The sequence below is a fragment of the Leiobunum rupestre genome, chromosome 5 (genome assembly GCF_980474605.1).
Source record: "Leiobunum rupestre chromosome 5, qqLeiRupe1.1.hap1, whole genome shotgun sequence".
In the NCBI taxonomy this organism is placed as follows: domain Eukaryota; kingdom Metazoa; phylum Arthropoda; class Arachnida; order Opiliones; family Sclerosomatidae; genus Leiobunum; species Leiobunum rupestre.
In genome coordinates, this window is record NC_143388.1 from 6896152 (window position 1) to 6922485 (window position 26334).

The 26334-nt window shown below is 29.2% G+C and overlaps 1 protein-coding gene across 1 annotated transcript; it reads left to right on the forward strand.

Annotated features, from left to right (window-relative positions):
* The first annotated feature begins 5041 nt into the window (after nt 1-5041).
* LOC149943411 (cytochrome P450 18a1-like) lies at nt 5042-24591 on the forward strand. Its single transcript, XM_090174916.1, has 6 exons — nt 5042-5431; nt 16715-16839; nt 19427-19835; nt 20388-20494; nt 21725-21980; nt 22837-24591. The coding sequence occupies exons 1-6, from the start codon at nt 5205-5207 to the stop codon at nt 23198-23200; spliced, it is 1488 nt and encodes a 495-aa protein (XP_090031042.1). The 5' UTR covers nt 5042-5204; the 3' UTR covers nt 23201-24591.
* Nucleotides 24592-26334: the final 1743 nt, after the last annotated feature.

Genomic DNA, 26334 nt, shown 5'->3' on the forward strand with positions numbered 1-26334 from the left:
ATACAATCCCTCTGATACGTTAAGATCATTTTGCGTGTTAAAGTAAAACCTTGACACTCTAAAATTACTACCATTTATTACTACCACAACAAAAAAATTACATCGCAACAATTTAGAAGTGAAGCTTCCTCGCTGTATATGAAACTCCTTTATAATCACAATAATTAGAACAGACACAAGTGAAAGCTTTTATCTACTGCATTCAGAGAAAATAATAATAAAGCCAGAAAGTACGAACCAAAATACGCAACATAGAATGACCAACACCCTGAGCAACAAATGCACCAGTAATAATCTAATTCGCGACCGGAACGAGTCTAGGTGGCGTTACGGTACTAGCTTCTCCGAGGTAGCTCCAAAGATCTAGCGTCTTCTACAGACAAATTAAAAAGCCTTTAGAACGTTTTTTCTTAAATAAACTTATCAAAGTTCAAGCAAAAGATGCTAAAATTGTATTAAAATATAATTATTTAGAAAGTCAAATTTATAAATAATGATGAGGAAAAACTAATATCGTCTGCTTTAGCCGCTACATATCTAGGTTTCAATGGCGAACCAAAGGGGGCGTAGTGATAGTTTTCGGTCGTGAATAATTTCAATTTATTATTCTATATTTACTTTATTTTTGCCATATTTGGTTAAACCCCAACTGATAATTTTTTTTAAATATTTTATCGAAAATCAATGACCGCCGCGAAAATTTAAATAACGTAGCAGTAGATTCAAAATACATGCTATAAAATTGTATTTTTTCTATATTTTAGCCATATAAATTGGTAATTTACTCCTATAACTATCCTATAATTTCCAAATTTTATCAAATAAGTCCTATATATTTCTCAGAACTATTGGCTAGGAGCCTTGCCAACACCCTGTAGAAAAAATACAAGATTAATAGTTTTACCTGCATCAAATTGTTAGTTAACCAAAAACCTAATTTTTGGGAAAATCGAACTTAATTTAAGAAAAATATGTAATTTTTAGTAGAAAAATCGCCTATACCATAAAAATGGTCAAATGAGCCATTTGTGGCTAACTATCACCCAAATTCTACCGAGGCAGTGGCGTAGCCAGAAATTCCTCAAGGGGGGGTCGAAGTATGTGAATGTTAAGAGGGGGGTCGAGAAGTGGGTGGGAATTTAGTACAGTCAAAGGTAGACCCAAGGGGGGGGGGGGGGGTTTGGACACGGAAACCCCCCTTGTCTACGCCACTATACCGAGGGCATGATAATTTCTATCGATCGACGTAATATACTCAAACATCTAGACCAGGTCGTTGGAGTTAGGTAAAATTCGGCGCCGCCATCAGTAACGGCTACACTGTAAGTGAAACTATTACGTACGTAATCCTACGGATTATTTTTAAGAAAAACCACAGGAGCACAATAATAAGAGGGTTTTTTCGCTTGTCCGGGGACAAAAAGTGTAAACTTTTTACCCTAAGACGTTTTATTCGCCTGTTCTCGGGGTAAGATTTACCCTGTCCCGAATTTTGTTCGCTTGTTCCAGAACTCTAAGGTTACACTTTTTACTCCTCCTCGAAAGGAGGTCTAGAGGGAGTAATCTAGCTTTGTCGTCTGCTTAAATTTCGTTTCACGAAAACATGATGGACAAGCTTTTTATAAATAACCTTTAACCTTTAACTACTCCCTTCTTACTCCAACTCGTTTTTTTCGTCAAGACAGAATTGAAGTAAAATGACGTCACATGGCTACACTTTTTAACCTCCTCAAAAAACCCAGAACAGGCGAAAAAAAACCACCTATAGGTAACCTTTGGCCAAGGCGACAGAGATACTTAAATACTTTAAACTGAGTAGAACTTAAATCGAAAAATAGTCTGCTAAAAAGAGCTACGTCTAGTGTTTCACCAATAATTTCTGTTAAACCTGGTTGCAGAAATATTATATTCGTAGATCCATCATAAATATTGAATATCATACTTCGTTTAATCAGGAAGAACTCCGGTTAAGAAGAGAAGACGTAGCAGACGACGTTATGGTGCAAGGGAAGTTAGTCTTCTTGAAAGGTGCTGTTCAGCCCATTGGAAAAACAATAAAATAACAGAAGTATACAGGCTGGTTGAAATTGATCGATACAAGCGTTTTTGGAAAACATTATGTATTGTAGAAATACGAAATTTTCAGGGGGTATTTGATGACTAGTAATCGTTTTAAATTTTAAATTTCACTAAAATTGGACCATTTTTCATGCTTTTGAAAAATTATTTTTCACCGGTAGGCTGCAGACAAAACATTTCAATGAGAAAGTGAAAGAGCAGACTCTAAAAGGTTAGAATTAACTTGGTTTGGTTAAAAGAGTCTTGGATCATTTCTGGAGTGACAAGACGGTATACTGCTTCAACTATCTCACGTTACACTGGAACGTGGCTACAGGCGTATGGTATACGTGGTATTTTATGAAGCCCCACAAGAAAAAATCCAGAACTGGTAAGTCCTGGGATCTAGGTCCATTCCTTCCCATCCAACGATTCGGGAATGCGTTGTTGAGGTACTCCACGACATCACGGTGCTGGGGAGCTGGCGCTCCGTCATGCTGAAACCAAAGACGTCTGAACATCCAATGCGTCCTCTACCTCGATTTGAAGAAAGGCCGAGTAATTATGTCCATTAGAAAAAAAATGGACCAATAAATCTATCTCCCACCAGAGCAGCCCACACATTGACGCGAAACTGCTGCTGATCGTGAAGAGGGTTTCCTCCAGTAAAGATTCTCGTTGCACCGCATTTGATTGTTCTGGTGGTTTAATGGGCCATCCCTTGAGAAGGGCACTCATCGGACATTAGCAAAAGACACTGAAAATCCCGGTTTTGGTCAGCCATGATGTAAAGCCAGTTGCAGAATTCTTATCGGCGCTGCATGTCTCCATTGTGTAGCTCTTGATAGAATGTCACTCGGTAAGGATGATGATGGTGACGGATTAGAACGCTCCAGTCGTAGCTATTTGCCACACTCAAGTCATTGCTCGCAACACTGACGCTCGATCGAGGATATGCAACGAAGTACGCTAGGGCAACGTCTTCCAAGTCAAAGTTGTTTCGGTCTTGTCCACGGAACCTCGGATGGATGTTGCCTAAATTGTTTAAGTCCCTTATGACTCTGAACACGATTTCTAAATAAATGGTTTACTGTACGGGCCCTCCGATTACCTACACCAAGCAAATAGTTGCGCTGCTCCAAATTATAACGAGGAATACTTAATTTGAATTGATAATTTCGAATAATGATTTCATTTCGTAGTGGTACAGCTTTAAGTACTAAATGGAAACTTTTTAAGAGTTAACGTAAGTAAAAAACAGATGACTTCAAGTCCACGGTTATACTTCATTTCATTTTAAAATTTCAAATGTTATTCTAAGTGGTTAATTCCAACGTAGAAACATTTTTGCCAACTTTAGATTAAAATAAATGGAATAAAATGCTATTGCCTCCTACGACCAACTTGTTTTTATGACCTCGTATTTCAGTAAAAAATAGGTGGATTTTAACCAAACCATGTTTGTTCTAATCTTTTAGTCTGCTCTTTCATTTTCTCATTAAAACGTTTTGTCTTCAACCTACCGGTGGAAAATATTTTATTCCAAAAGCATGAAAAAAGCCCAATTTTTCGTGAAAATTAAAATTAAAAACGATTACTAATCATCGAATACCCCTGAAAATTTCATACTTCTACAATACATAGTGTTTTCGAAAAACGCTTCTATCGATCAATTTCAAAAATTCTGTATAATAGAGAGTAGAAATGTAATCGAAAAATTGTCTCCTAAAACGCGCTACGGCTAGTGTTTCATCTCTAGCTTCTTTTAAACCTGGTGGCAGAAATATTATATTCGTAGATCCACCATAAATATAATAGTTCATACTTCCTTTAAGCCACAAATCGTGCCAACTCGTTTTGTTATTACATGACTCTTCCACTATAAATCCTAGTTCCCACTTAGCGAAACAAACAATTTTCGCACTGAAAATTGACGCTCACGAATAAAATTTGCGATTTTTTTCAAATTCGCCGCTAAAGTCGCGTCTCCGCGGTATCTAGCGAATGTTCTATTTTTTGACGTCCACACCTTGGTGATAAAAAGCTTCAGCCAATCAGAAAACGCGTTCCCTCGATCTCTTCCGCTCCGTCCGTCACTTATTAAGCCTAGGTCTTTAGAAAAGCGGCTCAGCCAACTTGACCAAGATACTGAAGTAAAGGTAATTATTTCACGAATAGAATCGTTTATTTATTGAAATTATCAACAGGAACATCCATTTGGTTCATTTTGAACTGATGTTTTATGTTAGGGGCTGTTCACAAATTACGTAACGCAGAAAAACCACTTTTTCGACTACCCCCCTCCCCCTCGTAACAAAGAGTAACAAATGGAAAGACCCTCTTCTTAAATTACGTAACAAATATCGAACCCCCCCCCTTAAATTATTATAGTACGTAACAACTAATATGCTGGTAATAAAGTACTATAAGATCAGGTACTAAATTTTGTTGTTTGTAATTTACATTTGAAATTACAACTGTATTTTTATGTAAACCAATGAAAATGCTTATGTTTTTAATAATTGCGACTGTTTCTGAAAGTGATGAAAATTTTATTCTACGATATTAAAAATAAGATGTGTTACGTAACATTTTAGTGGACCCTCCCTCCCACCCACGTAACAATTCGTAACGCTTGCCAAAACCCCCCCTTCCCCCCTACCACGTTACGTAATTTGTGAACAGCCCCTTAGGCCTAAAGCATTACTAAAAACCCGCACGAGTTGTTTTCAGCGTTTTTAAATTTTCGCGCTAAAGTGAGAACCGCTTCCCCAGCGACCGAAAAAACGCGTCTTTTTTCATTGCGCGAAAATTTTATTCGTCTCGAAAATTCGCCCAGTGGGAACTAGCCTTTAACGCGGAATTGTAGACGAATCGAGGAGAGTTGAAGAGGCCTAAAAATACACCCCAGATAGTATCGATAAATGCAGCCGTTGAGAAACAAGTTAAGGAGAAGATTTATACGACCTTGATTCGTATTGAGTGACGGACTGAAGAGTGAAAAGCTCTTAGACGAAATGTCCCTCTTCACCCGAAATGCTTTCTCCCGCCGCTAAAGGCAATAAACGAACGATCGAGGCTACAGCTTCTTGATGCTCCAACGCCCACGAATTTCAAACGCGATACGGCCTCAGTAACGTACCAAAATGATTAGAGGAATGCTGGATTCGTTGGAAATTAAAAGCGCGATTCTGCTAATTACGGTAGGCACAATTCTGACGATTCTGGCGCTGAATCACATTGTATTTCGGTTTCGGTACCGGTTACCTCCAGGACCATTGAGTTTACCTCTCGTTGGTCACTTGCCATTTTTGGGTCCCGATCGACACCTGTACTTCAATGCGCTTCGCCAAAAATATGGAAATGTTTTCAGGTATTAAATTTTTAATATTTCTGTGAAGGTTTACCGATAAGTTAAATAATTGATAGGGATGTCAAGTACGTCAATAGGCGCCTAAATAAAATATCTTCAAGGTAATCGCCAAGAAGTAGTATTTCCAAGAGTCAGGACCTGCAAGTTACTGTTTATATAGTGCTTGTTGAAATAATGGAAACTTTTAACCTGTGGGGTATGCAACAAGTGTTACTTTTTAACAAGGTAATTTTTTGACATATTAAGGCTTAGCAAAAACACGACGTTCTGTTTACAGGTGAAAAGTTTCCATTATTTCCACAAGCACTATATAAACAGTAAATTGCAGGTCCTGACTCTTGGAAATACTACTTCTTGGCGATTACCTTGAAGATATTTTATTTAAGCGCCTATTTAATTAATTCTCGAAAATGTATGACTTACAGTCAATAAAAATCGCTAGATGACTTGGGCCTAAGGTGCTGCTTTGGATATCAACCTAGCTAATCATTATTAGTAAACTATTATTAAATTGTTGGACGTATTTCTGAATGTATTTTGAACTCTACACCTACCTATTATATGACGTTTAATAATTTAACATACACAATTATGTAACTAGGGTGTTGCGGTGGGTTTTTCTCTTTGAAATGGTTAACTGTCTTCTCCTCGTTATTGCCATTCGTTTATTTAATTAAATTCTTGTTTGTAGACACGATTTTACTTAAAACGAACAATAAAACCACCTTTTTGTGTAATAAAACCATTTATTTAAAAAGGCGACGACTATAGTTTCGCGTCCTGTTCATGTCTGAATCTGGTGGTAGGTATGCAATAGTATATTTTTCTTTACGAACCTTGGTAGGTATCCACCGTTTACAACACTTCCCATTCAGTATTTTTTTGTCAAAGATTGTTAATAAAGCACAAAAAAGCACACAAACAGCACAACAAACAATATAGAAAATATAGAACACAATTTTGTTTTGAGCAAACAAATATGGATTCTGTCACTACAAGTACAACTGTTGATAATTAATACTAAGACTGCTAGTATTGTACCTACAACTATACTATTATTAAGTGCGAAGGCAGATCCTTCGGTTACAGCGTGTTCTAATTTTCAAGGTTAAAAATTTAATCATTTTTAATCTTTCTACAGCAAAGCTACAGATTGGATTTTAATCAAATTTAATCAAAATTTAATCTAAATAATCAACGGAATGATTTTGCCTCTCGATTTAGTGAATAGTCAGAAAGGTTCGGAAGTTACAAGCCAAAATTTATGATCTCTATGGTCTGGTAAGTATGGTCCGTGAGTGACGTCACACTCCTAGTGACGTCATAGTATGAACAAAAATAATACTATCAAATCAATGAGTCAATAAATACACTTTATTATATGTTTCAGTTTATTAATAAATACTCTTTATTATACGTTTCAGTTTATTAATAAATACTCTTTATTATATGTTTCAGTTTATTAATAAATACCCTTTATTATATTTTTCAGTCTATTAATAAATACACTTTATTATATGTTTCAGTTTATTAATAAATACACTTTATTATACGTTTCGGTTTATTTATAAATACACTTTATTATACGTTTCTGTTTATTAATAAATACACTTTATTATACGTTTCTGTTTATTAATAAATACACTTTATTATACGTTTCGGTTTATTTATAAATACACTTTATTATACGTTTCTGTTTATTAATAAATACACTTCATTGTATGTTTCAGTTTATTAATAAATACACTTTATTATACGTTTCGGTTTATTAATAAATACACTTTATTATACGTTTCTGTTTATTAATAAATACTTTTAATTATATGTTTCAGTTTATTAATAAATACTCTTTATTATATTTTTCAGTCTATTAATAAATACACTTTATTATACGTTTCAGTTTATTAATAAATACACTTTATTATACGTTTCAGTTTATTAATAAATACACTTTATTATACGTTTCGGTTTATTTATAAAAACACTTTATTATACGTTTCTGTTTATTAATAAATACACTTTATTATACGTTTCAGTTTATTAATAAATACACTTTATTATACGTTTCGGTTTATTTATAAATACACTTTATTATACATTTCAGTTTATTAATAAATACACATTATTATACATTTCAGTTTAATAATAAATAGACATTATTATACATTTCAATTTATTAATAAATACACATTATTATATGTTTCAGTTTATTAATAAATACACTTTATTATATGTTTCAGTTTATTAATAAATACACTTTATTATATGTTTCAGTTTATTAATAAATACTCTTTATTATACGTTTCAGTTTATTAATAAATACTCTTTATTATATGTTTCAGTTTATTAATAAATACTCTTTATTATATTTTTCAGTCTATTAATAAATACACTTTATTATACGTTTCAGTTTATTAATAAATACACTTTATTATACGTTTCGGTTTATTTATAAATACACTTTATTATACGTTTCTATTTATTAATAAATACACTTTATTATACGTTTCTGTTTATTAATAAATACACTTTATTATACGTTTCGGTTTATTTATAAATACACTTTATTATACGTTTCTGTTTATTAATAAATACACTTTATTATACGTTTCGGTTTATTTATAAATACACTTTATTATACGTTTCTGTTTATTAATAAATACACTTCATTGTATGTTTCAGTTTATTAATAAATACACTTTATTATACGTTTCGGTTTATTAATAAATACACTTTATTATACGTTTCTGTTTATTAATAAATACTCTTTATTATATGTTTCAGTGTATTAATAAATACTCTTTATTATATTTTTCAGTCTATTAATAAATACACTTTATTATACGTTTCAGTTTATTAATAAATACACTTTATTATACGTTTCGGTTTATTTATAAATACACTTTATTACACGTTTCTGTTTATTAATAAATACACTTTATTATATGTTTCAGTGTATTAATAAATACTCTTTATTATATTTTTCAGTCTATTAATAAATACACTTTATTATACGTTTCAGTTTATTAATAAATACACTTTATTATACGTTTCGGTTTATTTATAAATACACTTTATTACACGTTTCTGTTTATTAATAAATACACTTTATTATACGTTTCAGTTTATTAATAAATACACTTTATTATACGTTTCGGTTTATTTATAGATACACTTTATTATATGTTTCAGTTTATTAATAAATACACATTATTATATGTTTCAGTTTATTAATAAATACAATTTATTATATGTTTCAGTTTATTAATAAATACACTTTATTATATGTTTCAGTTTATTAATAAATACACTTTATTATATGTTTCAGTTTATTAATAAATACTCTTTATTATACCTTTCAGTTTATTAATAAATACTCTTTATTATATGTTTCAGTTTATTAATAAATACTCTTTATTATATTTTTCAGTCTATTAATAAATACACTTTATTATATGTTTCAGTTTATTAATAAATACACTTAATTATACGTTTCGGTTTATTTATAAATACACTTTATTAAACGTTTCTGTTTATTAATAAATACACTTTATTATACGTTTCTGTTTATTAATAAATACACTTTATTATACGTTTCGGTTTATTTATAAATACACTTTATTATACGTTTCTGTTTATTAATAAATACACTTCATTGTATGTTTCAGTTTATTAATAAATACACTTTATTATACGTTTCGGTTTATTAATAAATACACTTTATTATACGTTTCTGTTTATTAATAAATACTCTTTATTATATGTTTCAGTTTATTAATAATTACTTTTTATTATATTTTTCAGTCTATTAATAAATACACTTTATTATACGTTTCAGTTTATTAATAAATACACTTTATTATACGTTTTGGTTTATTTATAAATACACTTTATTATACGTTTCTGTTTATTAATAAATACACTTTATTATACGTTTCAGTTTATTAATAAATACACTTTATTATACGTTTCGGTTTATTTATAAATACACTTTATTATACATTTCAGTTTATTAATAAATACACATTATTATATGTTTTAGTTTATTAATAAATACACTTTATTATATGTTTCAGTTTATTAATAAATACACTTTATTATATGTTTCAGTTTATTAATAAATACTCTTTATTATACGTTTCAGTTTATTAATAAATACTCTTTATTATATGTTTCAGTTTATTAATAAATACTCTTTATTATATTTTTCAGTTTATTAATAAATACTCTTTATTATATTTTTCAGTCTATTAATAAATACACTTTATTATACGTTTCGGTTTATTTATAAATACACTTTATTATACGTTTCTGTTTATTAATAAATACACTTTATTATACGTTTCTGTTTATTAATAAATACACTTTATTATACGTTTCGGTTTATTTATAAATACACTTTATTATACGTTTCTGTTTATTAATAAATACACTTCATTGTATGTTTCAGTTTATTAATAAATACCCTTTATTATATTTTTCAGTCTATTAATAAATACACTTTATTATATGTTTCAGTTTATTAATAAATACACTTTATTATACGTTTCGGTTTATTTATAAATACACTTTATTATACGTTTCTGTTTATTAATAAATACACTTTATTATACGTTTCTGTTTATTAATAAATACACTTTATTATACGTTTCGGTTTATTTATAAATACACTTTATTATACGTTTCTGTTTATTAATAAATACACTTCATTGTATGTTTCAGTTTATTAATAAATACACTTTATTATACGTTTCGGTTTATTAATAAATACACTTTATTATACGTTTCTGTTTATTAATAAATACTTTTAATTATATGTTTCAGTTTATTAATAAATACTCTTTATTATATTTTTCAGTCTATTAATAAATACACTTTATTATACGTTTCAGTTTATTAATAAATACACTTTATTATACGTTTCAGTTTATTAATAAATACACTTTATTATACGTTTCGGTTTATTTATAAAAACACTTTATTATACGTTTCTGTTTATTAATAAATACACTTTATTATACGTTTCAGTTTATTAATAAATACACTTTATTATACGTTTCGGTTTATTTATAAATACACTTTATTATACATTTCAGTTTATTAATAAATACACATTATTATACATTTCAGTTTAATAATAAATAGACATTATTATACATTTCAATTTATTAATAAATACACATTATTATATGTTTCAGTTTATTAATAAATACACTTTATTATATGTTTCAGTTTATTAATAAATACACTTTATTATATGTTTCAGTTTATTAATAAATACTCTTTATTATACGTTTCAGTTTATTAATAAATACTCTTTATTATATGTTTCAGTTTATTAATAAATACTCTTTATTATATTTTTCAGTCTATTAATAAATACACTTTATTATACGTTTCAGTTTATTAATAAATACACTTTATTATACGTTTCGGTTTATTTATAAATACACTTTATTATACGTTTCTATTTATTAATAAATACACTTTATTATACGTTTCTGTTTATTAATAAATACACTTTATTATACGTTTCGGTTTATTTATAAATACACTTTATTATACGTTTCTGTTTATTAATAAATACACTTTATTATACGTTTCGGTTTATTTATAAATACACTTTATTATACGTTTCTGTTTATTAATAAATACACTTCATTGTATGTTTCAGTTTATTAATAAATACACTTTATTATACGTTTCGGTTTATTAATAAATACACTTTATTATACGTTTCTGTTTATTAATAAATACTCTTTATTATATGTTTCAGTGTATTAATAAATACTCTTTATTATATTTTTCAGTCTATTAATAAATACACTTTATTATACGTTTCAGTTTATTAATAAATACACTTTATTATACGTTTCGGTTTATTTATAAATACACTTTATTACACGTTTCTGTTTATTAATAAATACACTTTATTATATGTTTCAGTGTATTAATAAATACTCTTTATTATATTTTTCAGTCTATTAATAAATACACTTTATTATACGTTTCAGTTTATTAATAAATACACTTTATTATACGTTTCGGTTTATTTATAAATACACTTTATTACACGTTTCTGTTTATTAATAAATACACTTTATTATACGTTTCAGTTTATTAATAAATACACTTTATTATACGTTTCGGTTTATTTATAGATACACTTTATTATATGTTTCAGTTTATTAATAAATACACATTATTATATGTTTCAGTTTATTAATAAATACAATTTATTATATGTTTCAGTTTATTAATAAATACACTTTATTATATGTTTCAGTTTATTAATAAATACACTTTATTATATGTTTCAGTTTATTAATAAATACTCTTTATTATACCTTTCAGTTTATTAATAAATACTCTTTATTATATGTTTCAGTTTATTAATAAATACTCTTTATTATATTTTTCAGTCTATTAATAAATACACTTTATTATATGTTTCAGTTTATTAATAAATACACTTAATTATACGTTTCGGTTTATTTATAAATACACTTTATTAAACGTTTCTGTTTATTAATAAATACACTTTATTATACGTTTCTGTTTATTAATAAATACACTTTATTATACGTTTCGGTTTATTTATAAATACACTTTATTATACGTTTCTGTTTATTAATAAATACACTTCATTGTATGTTTCAGTTTATTAATAAATACACTTTATTATACGTTTCGGTTTATTAATAAATACACTTTATTATACGTTTCTGTTTATTAATAAATACTCTTTATTATATGTTTCAGTTTATTAATAATTACTTTTTATTATATTTTTCAGTCTATTAATAAATACACTTTATTATACGTTTCAGTTTATTAATAAATACACTTTATTATACGTTTTGGTTTATTTATAAATACACTTTATTATACGTTTCTGTTTATTAATAAATACACTTTATTATACGTTTCAGTTTATTAATAAATACACTTTATTATACGTTTCGGTTTATTTATAAATACACTTTATTATACATTTCAGTTTATTAATAAATACACATTATTATATGTTTTAGTTTATTAATAAATACACTTTATTATATGTTTCAGTTTATTAATAAATACACTTTATTATATGTTTCAGTTTATTAATAAATACTCTTTATTATACGTTTCAGTTTATTAATAAATACTCTTTATTATATGTTTCAGTTTATTAATAAATACTCTTTATTATATTTTTCAGTTTATTAATAAATACTCTTTATTATATTTTTCAGTCTATTAATAAATACACTTTATTATATTTTTCAGTCTATTAATAAATACACTTTATTATACGTTTCAGTTTATTAATAAATACACTTTATTATACGTTTTGGTTTATTTATAAATACACTTTATTATACGTTTCTGTTTATTAATAAATACACTTTATTATACGTTTCAGTTTATTAATAAATACACTTTATTATACGTTTCGGTTTATTTATAAATACACTTTATTATACATTTCAGTTTCTTAATAAATACACATTATTATATGTTTTAGTTTATTAATAAATACACTTTATTATATGTTTCAGTTTATTAATAAATACACTTTATTATATGTTTCAGTTTATTAATAAATACTCTTTATTATACGTTTCAGTTTATTTATAAATACTCTTTATTATATGTTTCAGTTTATTAATAAATACTCTTTATTATATTTTTCAGTCTATTAATAAATACACTTTATTATACGTTTCAGTTTATTAATAAATACACTTTATTATACGTTTCTGTTTATTAATAAATAGACTTTATTATACGTTTCGGTTTATTTATAAATACACTTTATTATACGTTTCTGTTTATTAATAAATACACTTTATTATACGTTTCAGTTTATTAATAAATACACTTTATTATACGTTTCGGTTTATTTATAAATTCACTTTATTATACGTTTCTGTTTATTAATAAATACACTTCATTGTATGTTTCAGTGTATTAATAAATACACTTTATTATACGTTTTGGTTTATTAATAAATACACTTTATTATACGTTTCTGTTTATTAATAAATACTCTTTATTATATGTTTCAGTTTATTAATAAATACTCTTTATTATATTTTTCAGTCTATTAATAAATACACTTTATTATACGTTTCAGTTTATTAATAAATACACTTTATTATACGTTTCGGTTTATTTATAAATACACTTTATTACACGTTTCTGTTTATTAATAAATACACTTTATTATACGTTTCAGTTTATTAATAAATACACTTTATTATACGTTTCGGTTTATTTATAAATACACTTTATTATATGTTTCAGTTTATTAATAAATACACATTATTATATGTTTCAGTTTATTAATAAATACACTTTATTATATGTTTCAGTTTATTAATAAATACACTTTATTATATGTTTCAGTTTATTAATAAATACACTTTATTATATGTTTCAGTTTATTAATAAATACTCTTTATTATACCTTTCAGTTTATTAATAAATACTCTTTATTATATGTTTCAGTTTATTAATAAATACTCTTTATTATATTTTTCAGTCTATTAATAAATACACTTTATTATATGTTTCAGTTTATTAATAAATACACTTAATTATACGTTTCGGTTTATTTATAAATACACTTTATTAAACGTTTCTGTTTATTAATAAATACACTTTATTATACGTTTCTGTTTATTAATAAATACACTTTATTATACGTTTCGGTTTATTTATAAATACACTTTATTATACGTTTCTGTTTATTAATAAATACACTTCATTGTATGTTTCAGTTTATTAATAAATACACTTTATTATACGTTTCGGTTTATTAATAAATACACTTTATTATACGTTTCTGTTTATTAATAAATACTCTTTATTATATGTTTCAGTTTATTAATAATTACTTTTTATTATATTTTTCAGTCTATTAATAAATACACTTTATTATACGTTTCAGTTTATTAATAAATACACTTTATTATACGTTTTGGTTTATTTATAAATACACTTTATTATACGTTTCTGTTTATTAATAAATACACTTTATTATACGTTTCAGTTTATTAATAAATACACTTTATTATACGTTTCGGTTTATTTATAAATACACTTTATTATACATTTCAGTTTATTAATAAATACACATTATTATATGTTTTAGTTTATTAATAAATACACTTTATTATATGTTTCAGTTTATTAATAAATACACTTTATTATATGTTTCAGTTTATTAATAAATACTCTTTATTATACGTTTCAGTTTATTAATAAATACTCTTTATTATATGTTTCAGTTTATTAATAAATACTCTTTATTATATTTTTCAGTTTATTAATAAATACTCTTTATTATATTTTTCAGTCTATTAATAAATACACTTTATTATATTTTTCAGTCTATTAATAAATACACTTTATTATACGTTTCAGTTTATTAATAAATACACTTTATTATACGTTTCAGTTTATTAATAAATACACTTTATTATATGTTTCAGTTTATTAATAAATACACTTTATTATATGTTTCAGTTTATTAATAAATACTCTTTATTATACGTTTCAGTTTATTAATAAATACTCTTTATTATATGTTTCAGTTTATTAATAAATACTCTTTATTATATTTTCAGTCTTTTAATAAATACACTTTATTATATTTTTCAGTCTATTAATAAATACACTTTATTATACGTTTCGGTTTATTTATAAATACACTTTATTATACGTTTCTGTTTATTAATAAATACACTTTATTGTATGTTTCAGTTTATTAATAAATACACTTTATTATACGTTTCGGTTTATTAATAAATACACTTTATTATACGTTTCTGTTTATTAATAAATACTCTTTATTATATGTTTCAGTTTATTAATAAATACTCTTTATTATATTTTTCAGTCTATTAATAAATACACTTTATTATACGTTTCTGTTTATTAATAAATACACTTTATTATACGTTTCGGTTTATTTATAAATACACTTTATTATGCGTTTCTGTTTATTAATAAAAACACTTTATTATACGTTTCAGTTTATTAATAAATACACTTTATTATACGTTTCGGTTTATTTATAAAAACACTTTATTATACGTTTATGTTTATTAATAAATACACTTTATTATACGTTTCGGTTTATTTATAAATACACTTTATTATACGTTTCTGTTTATTAATAAATACACTTTATTATATGTTTCAGTTTATTAATAAATACACTTTATTATACGTTTCGGTTTATTTATAAATACACTTTATTATACGTTTCTGTTTATTAATAAATACACTTTATTATACGTTTCAGTTTATTTATAAATACACTTTATTATACGTTTCGGTTTATTTATAAATACACTTTATTATACGTTTCTGTTTATTAATAAATACACTTCATTGTATGTTTCAGTTTATTAATAAATACACTTTATTATACGTTTCTGTTTATTAATAAATACTCTTTATTATACGTTTCAGTTTATTAATAAATACTCTTTATTATATGTTTCAGTTTATTAATAAATACTCTTTATTATATTTTTCAGTCTTTTAATAAATACACTTTATTATATGTTTCAGTTTATTAATAAATACACTTTATTATACGTTTCGGTTTATTTATAAATACACTTTATTATACGTTTCTGTTTATTAATAAATACACTTTATTATATGTTTCAGTTTATTAATAAATACACTTTATTATACGTTTCGGTTTATTTATAAATACACTTTATTATGCGTTTCTGTTTATTAATAAATACACTTTATTATACGTTTCAGTTTATTAATAAATACACTTTATTATACGTTTCGGTTTATTTATAAAAACACTTTATTATACGTTTCTGTTTATTAATAAATACACTTTATTATACGTTTCAGTTTATTAATAAATACACTTTATTATACGTTTCGGTTTATTTATAAATACACTTTATTATACGTTTCAGTTTATTAATAAATACACTTTATTATATGTATCAGTTTATTAATAAATACACTTTATTATATGCATCAGTTTATTAATAAATACACTTTATTATACGTTTCGGTTTATTTATAAAAACACTTTATTATACGTTTCTGTTTATTAATAAATACACTTTATTATACGTTTCAGTTTATTAATAAATACACTTTATTATACGTTTCGGTTTATTTATAAATACACTTTATTATACGTTTCAGTTTATTAATAAATACACTTTATTATATGTATCAGTTTATTAATAAATACACTTTATTATATGCATCAGTTTATTAATAAATACACTTTACTATACGTTTCAGTTTATACTTGGGTACTCGTTTTACAGTGGTGGTGTGCGATTTTCAGTCTATCAAAGACATCGCCTACAAAGACACTTTCACTGGACGACCACCCAATATTTTCGAATTCAATAAGAAAAATCCACGTAAGACCACATCTTTCGTACTTTCATGATAGATAACATAAAAAATTGTAGAAAAAATTATTTTAAATCATGAATTATGTTGTAAATTATCTATTTTTCTTTAAAATTGCTCACTAATGACATAAATTTTTAATATTCATCTTAATAGTGATTCTAGTGAAGTGTTTGTCTAAGCCATAGATATATGAAAAAGTATAGATCCACAATTCTACGAGGGACGGATACGCAAGTGACAACTAGCAGACAACGTGTGTTTTCTGGATGCGCTACGTTATAGCGCCATCTTTCCATCAAAAGCAAAAAAATGACACGTGACTTCAACTCTACGTTACTATAGGGCTATCAACATTATTAGGCCTAATCCACCGCGTTCTTTTTCCAAATACTAATTTTGAACACCGATAGATGGCGCGATTACGTATCGCATCTAGAAAACATTTTTCAAATATTAATTTTGGTCAGCAATATATGGCACTATTATGTAGCGCATCCAGAAAACATTTTCCATATACTAATTTTGAACAACGATAGATGGCGCTATTGCGTAGCGCATCCAGAAAGTATTTTTCAAATACTAATTTTGGTCACCGGTAGATGGCACTATTACGTAGCGCATCCAGAAAATATTTTCCAAATACTAAATTTGATCACCAATAGATGGCACCAGGCTGAGAAATAAGGAATTTTTTAAACTGGACCTGTGGCCAGTACAGCCTAGTTACTTTAATTAAAAAACTGGCCACTGGCCACCTACCATTTTTAACTTTCAAAATCGGGCTTTCATCATTTATGGTCAAATTATCTATTCTTGATAATATGTGCTAGGGCATAGACTTAGTAGGTTAGTTATTATGGGTATTTCAAAATTTTGGAGTGTTCAATAATGAACTATAAATCTGCTTAAGCAATATGTAGAAACAACTTTATTGAGCAATGTTAAATTAAAAAAATCACTACTATCACAAATGGATCACATTGTAAGGCCAAGCACACAGCATAGAAGCAAATACCAAACAATTTTAGGGATTAATATAGCATGTTTTAATGAACTAAAATCTTGAAGGGAAAAACTTTAAATTATTTAAGTAGTCACCAGGGCCACTAACACCCCAAGCCTTTAATTTTTAAACTGGCAATCGGCCTGTGATAGTGCCTTATTTATCTCACTGGATGGCACTATTACGTAACGTATGCAGAAAATATGGGTCTGCTTCTAGCTATCTCTTCCGTGTTCTTCCCACGGGCCCGTATGCAGCGTAAGGTATATATGTTATTTCATTTATCTATCGTCCAAGCATAAGTTTATAATATACTAGCTCCCTATAAGTTAGAATCCGTTGACAGTGATTTATCCCAACAAAATAAGAACTAGTATACCTGACTCCCTGCTGCGATGTAATTTTTTCGGCAGGAAGTGGGTAAACGCTATTGACTACGGGCGAGGCAGTTATTTCAAATCTAGGGTACGGGGTTTATATTTGCTTTGGTTAGATAATAGAAATCAAGCTAATTGCTCAAAAAGGCAGGAAGTGGGTAAACGCTATTGACTACGGGCGAGGCAGTTATTTCAAATCTAGGGTACGGGGTTTATATTTGCTTTGGTTAGATAATAGAAATCAAGCTAATTGCTCAAAAAGTAGAAAATATCAAATGAATACAAGATGCAAGTAGGATTGCCTGAAAATTATTAAAAATGCAAACCTTCCATAGCTCCTACAGTTACCTACTATTCTCAAAATAGCGAAGAGTGACTACGGTTTCCATGTCAGAAGTCTATAATAAAACCTCTTCGGGGGAGTATGAAAATTAGTCAACTCTAGTTAAAATGTTTTATTCTATAAAAATAAATGTTCCATCAAACCGGTACCAATCAAAACTTTAAGAGACCCCAAGCACTTAAAAATTTGGTGGCTTTACATATCTTCAACTCGTCTTTTAGCTGCTTAACATGTAGACATTTTTTTACCTGAATATTTTGCCAATGGAACATATCTGTGGTGTTCCCTTCCCTTGATGCCCTAAGCACGTGCTTATTTTCCTTAATAGTTAATTCCGAACTGACTACAATGCGTATCGCGAGATGTCGCACTGATTTTCCAACAACTATAGCTACGTTCACACGTAAAGCGATAGAAATTAGAAAACGGTTTGAAAAACGTTTTATGAATATTTTACAAGAAAATAATTTTACAGCTTTTTGCATATTTAAGTACAAAAAATTCTACTATGTGCATTCGTTTTTAATTAGATGGTTTTAAAACGTGACTCAACTGCGTGAGCAGACGAACTGCTAGTTACGTGGCTATACTACGAATGTCCAAAACGTTTCCAAGGGTACGTGTGAACGTGGCTCTTAAGGTAAAGTGTGAACGCATTGTAACCCGGTCACCTGAATTAAGGGCTTTAAAAGTTGCTTGACGACTTAGGCCTGAGGTGGTGCCTTTTTTTAGTCTATTGTTATTATTATTATTTTTCCCTAATCTTATTTTCAGAGCCCTAATTTTATAGTTTATCGTGAAACTCTATTGTTCACGATTTTGAACCAGATTGGTAAACAGATTTCTTAGTCTATGATTGATTTGTCCAGATTTCGGTGAAATGTCAGGCAGTGACTGGAAAGAGCAAAGGAGGTTCATGATGTTTTCGTTGAAAGAGTTGGGAATGGGAAAAACAGTTGGCGAGAATGCCATCACCAATCAAGTGTCCAATTTCTTGAACACCTTATCGTCGGAGTCCAACGGGAAGGATATTAACATTCGTGAAGCACTAATGCCCGTCACGAATAACATTATCTTCTCCATGATCGCCGACAAACAATTCAATTTGGAAGACAAAATGTCTGAAATCGTGAACGGTTTCCAGTCTGAAGCTATGGAATTTTTCGAATTGCGAATGAAGCAATTCTACTACCCTTTTTTGAGAGGACTACTTGGTTTTTGTAATCGCAAAATTAAGCACGGAGAAGAGGTCATTTCGAAATTCGAAAACCAACTTGAGTAAGTATATAAATTTTAACCATTGCCCATGTTATTATAAAAGCCCAACTATAGGAGATATATTTTTCTTAAACTAAAAGAAGCTAAAATACATAATCGATATATTTTTGGGGAGTTTTGACTCTTGAAACCTTGCCGTTGCCTAGACAACGTGGCCTAGATACGAGACAACCTAGAGTCCAGAATTCGCGACCCAAAACTATCGCTACGCCCCCTTTAGTTCGCCATTGAAACCTAGATAGCTAGTGGAAAAATACGCTCTTAGTTTTTCCTCATCATTAAATTGGACCTTTTAAATAATGATACTGGCATTTTTATAATTTTTTTTGTGTCGTTTGCTTATATTTAGATAATTTTATTTAACAAAAAACGTTATTATGACTTTTTATTTTGTCTGTAGCAGACGCTAAATCTCGGAAAAGCTAGCGCCGTTACGCCACCTAGACTCGTTTCAGTCGCTAATCGCTTAAATGCTAGAAATAAATTGAAGAAATCTGGCCTTTATAGTAACGTAGGCCACGGTTTTAAGCGTTATTCATCATTTGTTTGCAGAAAAGAAATTGACCTTCACGAAGAGTCGTACGAGCAGGGTTGCAAAAGAGATTTCATCGACTATTACTTGGAGGAGATTAAGAAAAAAGAACTTAAGACATTCACAAGTACGATTTTGACCTATTTTAGTCTATTCGGGAAATTGTATATCTTAAGGGGGAGGACTACAGTGGCCATTGTTTACTTTCGCGCTATTTCAAGCTGAACGCTTTTAATTTTGTATGTTAACTTATAAAATTATTATTTAAGTTTAGAACAGCCTCTTGTTTAGTGCTTAAAATAATTTTGACAATTTTAAATTTAAAAGTAATTAAGTTATTACGTTTTAATTCGGACCCCCGGAGCTAAACAAGTTGGGCATGCGCCCAAACTACCCTTTAGTTAGGACCTTATATCTCGTTAACTATTTATATTATAATTATCAAAATTATTTTAAGCACTAGAGGAAGGTTCAGCCTAATAAGAAAAATATAATTCAATTATGTAATAGTTAAAACAGAAACGTTCACCTTGAACGAAAAATAAGCTTTTACTGTATTCTTCCCTCTTAACACTAAGGCTTCATGACCAATGCACCTGGATAAACAGGTGGGGCTTAAACGAAGGGTCTGAGATTTGCAAATTTTGTGGACAGGTTTTTGAATCTCAAAGTAATTTATAAATCATAAATTGATTTTGAGATTTCAAAGCACAATTTCTGGTTTCTTAGGCCGATTTTGAGATATTGGAACTAACTTTCGCCCAGATTTCGGGATTTTTGAGAGGTTTTCAAGATTTCTAAAATCATTTTTGTTTAGAGTGTACGGGATTTGTACGAATGTTGAACCACTCGAGCTTAAAGCGACTTTCAAGGGATAGCTGTGGGGGGTTGAAGTCCATTTAAAATACGTCCTTCGGTCACCGTTCGTCGCAATTACAAAGTTACACTCTGATGACGTTTCAGTGACGTTTTTTGAATCAACTAATGACCCCTTACACCTCCCATTAAAGTCTTTTAAGGTTGCGAGTATTTTTAATTTCATAGGATGGTTGTTATCGCCTTAATAGAAGATTCACTCGTTAAATAAACTTACTACAAAGTAGTTTTAACAAACTCCGAAAAGTTATCACACCGTCTTTGATAATTTATAGTGTTATTCGTGAAATTTGACTAGTAAAAAACCGAATTTAGATGCTTCAAAAAAGTGCAAATCGGGTATTTTTAAACAAGACTTAGTTTTAACGAAAGACGACGCGAGCGAAAGTCTGGGCAGTAAACCACGCCCATTTCTAAAAGAATCAACATGGCTACTATAAATCCGAGTGTATAGATATGTAATTTCCTGGTTATATTGAAGGAGAAACGCTTATTGGGAATTCCGGGATTTTGATGCTGATCGGTGCAGAAACCATTAAAACTACGCTCGAATGGTGTTTCACGTACATGGCCACTTTTCCCGAAGCTCAAGAGAAAGCTCACAAGGAAATAGTCAACGTCGTAGGGATACATCGCCTTCCTTCCTGGAGCGACAGAAACGATCTGCCTTACACTATGGCCGTTCTCACTGAGATTTTCCGTTTCAACCATTTCTTTACCGTTAACGATCCAAGATGGTAATCAAAATTTACATATTTAAACAGTACTTGAATATTATAACTAACAGACCGATTCACAAATAAATATTTAGAGCAAAACCTTTATAGAGTATCAATTTTAATGTTTTTATTTTTTAATAGATGACTCGTATATTTTTTTGTAGGAAGACCGTAACAATTTCTAATACTAATTTATGTCAAAACTATTAAAATTCAAAGGAAAAAATTTATATTTTTGGTGTATTTAGATCAGCGTTTCCCAAAAGGTGTTCCGCTGAAGGGTCACAGGGGTTCCGAGAATTCGCAGCGCGGCCATCTTTGTTTGTATCAAGAGTCTTTTAAGATTTGTAAAAAAATTAGTTGGGGTTCCGCCAGAATTTGCTGGAACCGCTGATTTAGATGATTTAAAAATTTTGTTTCAAGCTGTTAGCGCCATCTAGTAAAACTTGGGGTAATAGTCCTTTAAATAAAAGATCATGCATACCCGATTATAGAGTTTGTGCTGCTGCGACTGGACATATAACTGGTTTGTCTCTGGTTTATCTTTATACTGCCAAAGCTGAGAATTTTCTATGCATAGATCTGGCAGCATTTTTCAACAGGGGGGCAAGACAGTCAGAGAGGAGTTTATTTATGCGGTCATCCTTCAAAATGCTTATCTCAAAAATATAAAAAAATATTATCGTAAAAAAAGCTATTCAAAACTGGGCGATCTCGACATTAAAAATGGCCATTTTTTAATTGGAAATTTGGGCAACTCTGTAGTAGGTAATACACAAGCCAATTGAGGAGTATAAACACAATTAATTACCGAGAAAAGCCTTAAGGTGTCAGTGTTAATACAATTGTCCTTCTTGGCATTTGTATTCCACAGGACAACTGCTGATGATAAAATCGGTCAATATGATATCCCGAAGGGAACTACCGTCCTGATGCTCTTTTGGAACGTCCATTTCAGTAAGGAAATTTGGGGAGACCCGGAAAACTTCCGTCCTGAGAGATTTCTGAGCCCTGATGGACGCAAGCTGAACAACAAAACGGAATACGTCCTAATGTTTTCGATCGGCAAACGAAGTTGTCCTGGAGAGACATTGGGCAGGGTCAACGTCTTTCTGTACTTCGCGGCTGTCCTGCAGCGCTTCCGAATTCTGCCACCCAAAGACGGACTCGATAAAGCGGTCAAGAAGACTATAATCAGCACTATTCAAAACCCAATTCTAGCATTTGAAACGCGATAGAGACCGAGGAGGTTCAAGTATAGAATTATTCAAAAAGTCAGGGGTTAAATTTCCCTTCCCCCTATGTTAGGAATACTCACTTCCTTAAGTTATAGCCTCGTCTGTTCCATCATCTTCCCTTAAAGACAAATCGTCTGCGAGCGCCCCCTACGATTTGTCTTTATAGCAACTGTCGGCTCTATCATTGCCACCTGTATTATCAAAAGCCATTTGTTATTAGAGATGGCCATGAATCTATCCGATTCATCGAAAAAACGACTTTACTGGAGAGCGTGGTGCCATCTATTAATGGCAAAGAAAGCTAAAATTCAAAATAGTTAACAATAACGTCGTCAGAGAATCATTGTAGAGTATTATAATTAGACAACTTATAGTCTACTTCATGAGTTTTAACCTAAATTATATATCCCATATAAAATATATTGTTAAAAATTTACTATAAGTAATTGTCAAATTTGCAAACGAGCCAATCAACGCGAGGGGTACTTTTATGTCCCGCCTTTTGGGTCAAAATGTAGCTTAAGCTTCTTGTTTTGATTTCAACACTAGCGACATCTGTTAAAAAAAGAGCTGATTAACGTCGAGCCGACACTTGCTTTAACGTAACTAGCCCCCAATCACTCTTAGTTTCTGTAACAACGTGGTGGAAGAAATGCGAAATCCCTTGATCCACCATAAATATTGAACTTATACTACCTTTAAGCTTGGGCATGCTCCCTTTAAGGGAAGACGACGTTATGATGTAGGGGGGAACGAAATATTAACCACTAACTTTCAGATTCGATATACATGTATTGTTGAGTTCATATAAAAAATGCTTAAAACTTATGACCAGAAGAAGAATATTTATATATCTTACAAGAGAAGTACCCATAATAATAATAATAATAATTAATAATAGTAATAATTATAATCAGCTAGGCAAATACCCAAGGCACCCCTTTAAGCCTAAGTTATCATGCGACTTTTAAAGCAATTAATTCGGGTATGTTTTGAATTCTATTCACTTGAAACATGTAGCTGATTTTTCAAATACGTTCCAAATTAAAAAAATTGTGAGGAGATAAATACATTATACTGTGGCCTTTTAAAACTATTACCTAGAACAAAATGAGGTTAATAAATAAGTAAAGTACAGATCTTAAATTATTCTTACAACGCCAGGTGTAGTAATAAAAGGTTTCAATTTCATGGTCTAGTTTGATACTTCTCTCTTAAGAGATATTTTTGAAACTTTTTCTTAATATTACTGGAGACTCTTATGAATTTTAATATAATTACTGCTTGTACTGTTCTCTTAAAAACGTTATGTACTGGCGCATTGCGACTGTAAACACTTTGTATAGAAAGTTAAATAAAAAATGTTTTTTATTATCATCAAAAACATGAAATATCGAAATTTGAGGAACACTAAAAAACGAATGATTTTGAATACACTGCTATCATAGGTATTTTGGAAATGCAGTGTGGAAGGGATGAAAATTTATGCCTTTCCAGACATAAGCCTTAGATAAACGCCGGGAGTAGTGGCTCACTCCTGTAATCCCAGGCGTCCGGGAGGCAGAGTTTGTGGATGGCCGTTTGAGGACGACCACCGATCCCCCACGGATTAAATACTAAAGGATGTTCCACGGGCTAACTTCCTAAGGCAAAGTCCTCGTTAGCTAGGTGTAATTTTTTGTTTTTCTTCTATCCAGGGGCACCGGATATGAGTTTGTAGCGCCATCTGTTATTTTTTGAAACTTTTATACCGTGATTTTTAGAATTCGTCTGCTATTTTTTCGATACCATTATTTATTTAAAAGCACGTGGGTTTGTTTGCCCCTGGATAGAGCGGAGAGAAAAATAAATTTCCGGTTTTTCGGACTCGCGCCGCTAGGTGGCGACTTGACAGGGCATTTGTATGTTTTTTCGTGCGTGGAACATCCTTTAGTGTTTAATCCATGGATCCCCCAACGGGTGGTCGGAATACTTCCGCCACGGGTGTCCCCAAGTATCCCCCCGTTGGCCAGTGGCCTTGTCTCAACCCTGATTAATCGCATAGCGGTTAGTGGACTGTATTGTCCCGTCTACTCAAAAAAAAGCCTTAGATAAACCTAGGTCATCACTTGCCGTTCTAAGGCTTGATCGAGAATGTGCCACAAAATAGTCGATGACAGTTCCTTTATTGTCGATGTTAAATAAATAAATAAATAATAATCAGGTCGGTTGATATCCAGGGCACCAACTTAGGCGACTTAAAAAGCCATTAATTCAGGTGGTGGTTCTTGTCTACGAAACCTCGGATCGACGTTTTCAGCATTTTAAAAGTCGCCATTCCGTCTAGTACAATTTAAAAATATTTTTAAGAACCTTTAATTATTTAAGGTCTATTTGACCGAAAACTTTTACGCCAAACTCTTTGTCGTGTGTTAGAGAAAAAATACATTTATTTAAAAGTTAGATAAAATCAAATAATTGAAGCTTTGTAATAATAAAATGTGTGAGTTAATATTGAAAAAAGCAGATATTTGGAAGGTTTTCTCGAAAATCTCTTAAAAAGGTATTTCCACCTAGTACGAACTTGTTTGTTTCATGATCTCATAACATTTTTCGGTATTCCATATGACTTTCTCGCTGAAAAATGTTGTCTAGTACCTAAATGTGAAATAAAAATACGAAACGGTGAAATGTTTGGAATTTATCTGAAATTTTCCAAATTAGAGAGTTCCCTATTGAAAAAATATAAATAACAAGACGTACGACGGTCAGAATACACACAATCCTTCTAATGTGTTAAGTTTGTTTGAGCTATTCACAGCAACCTGCAACGTCGGTATCCAACCAATATATATCCACGGTCACACATAATTGTATTTTACCCTTATTTGTTACTTCTAGTCATACTTTGAAAGAATCGAAGATTCATTCGATCAGTGTCACTCTTATTTTTTACTTCTGATCACACTTATTTGTTACTACTACTCAGCCGTTGGGTGTCACACTTATTTCTTCTGGTTATACGACAAAGACTAGTTCGATCAGTTTCATACTTATTTGTTACTTCTGACCACACTTATTTGTTACGTTGAGTGTCACACTTATTACTTCTGGTCATACGCCGAAAACTAGGTCGATCATAGTCATACAAAATT

Excerpts from the sequence above, each read along its gene's own strand:
- LOC149943411 (XM_090174916.1), top strand. The coding sequence starts at position 5,205 with ATGATTAGAGGAATGCTGGATTCGTTGGAAATTAAAAGCGCGATTCTG. Across the intron at positions 20,495-21,724 it reads AGAACTTAAGACATTCACAA|GAGAAACGCTTATTGGGAAT; the intron begins GTACGATTTTGA and ends GTTATATTGAAG. Across the intron at positions 21,981-22,836 it reads ACCGTTAACGATCCAAGATG|GACAACTGCTGATGATAAAA; the intron begins GTAATCAAAATT and ends TGTATTCCACAG.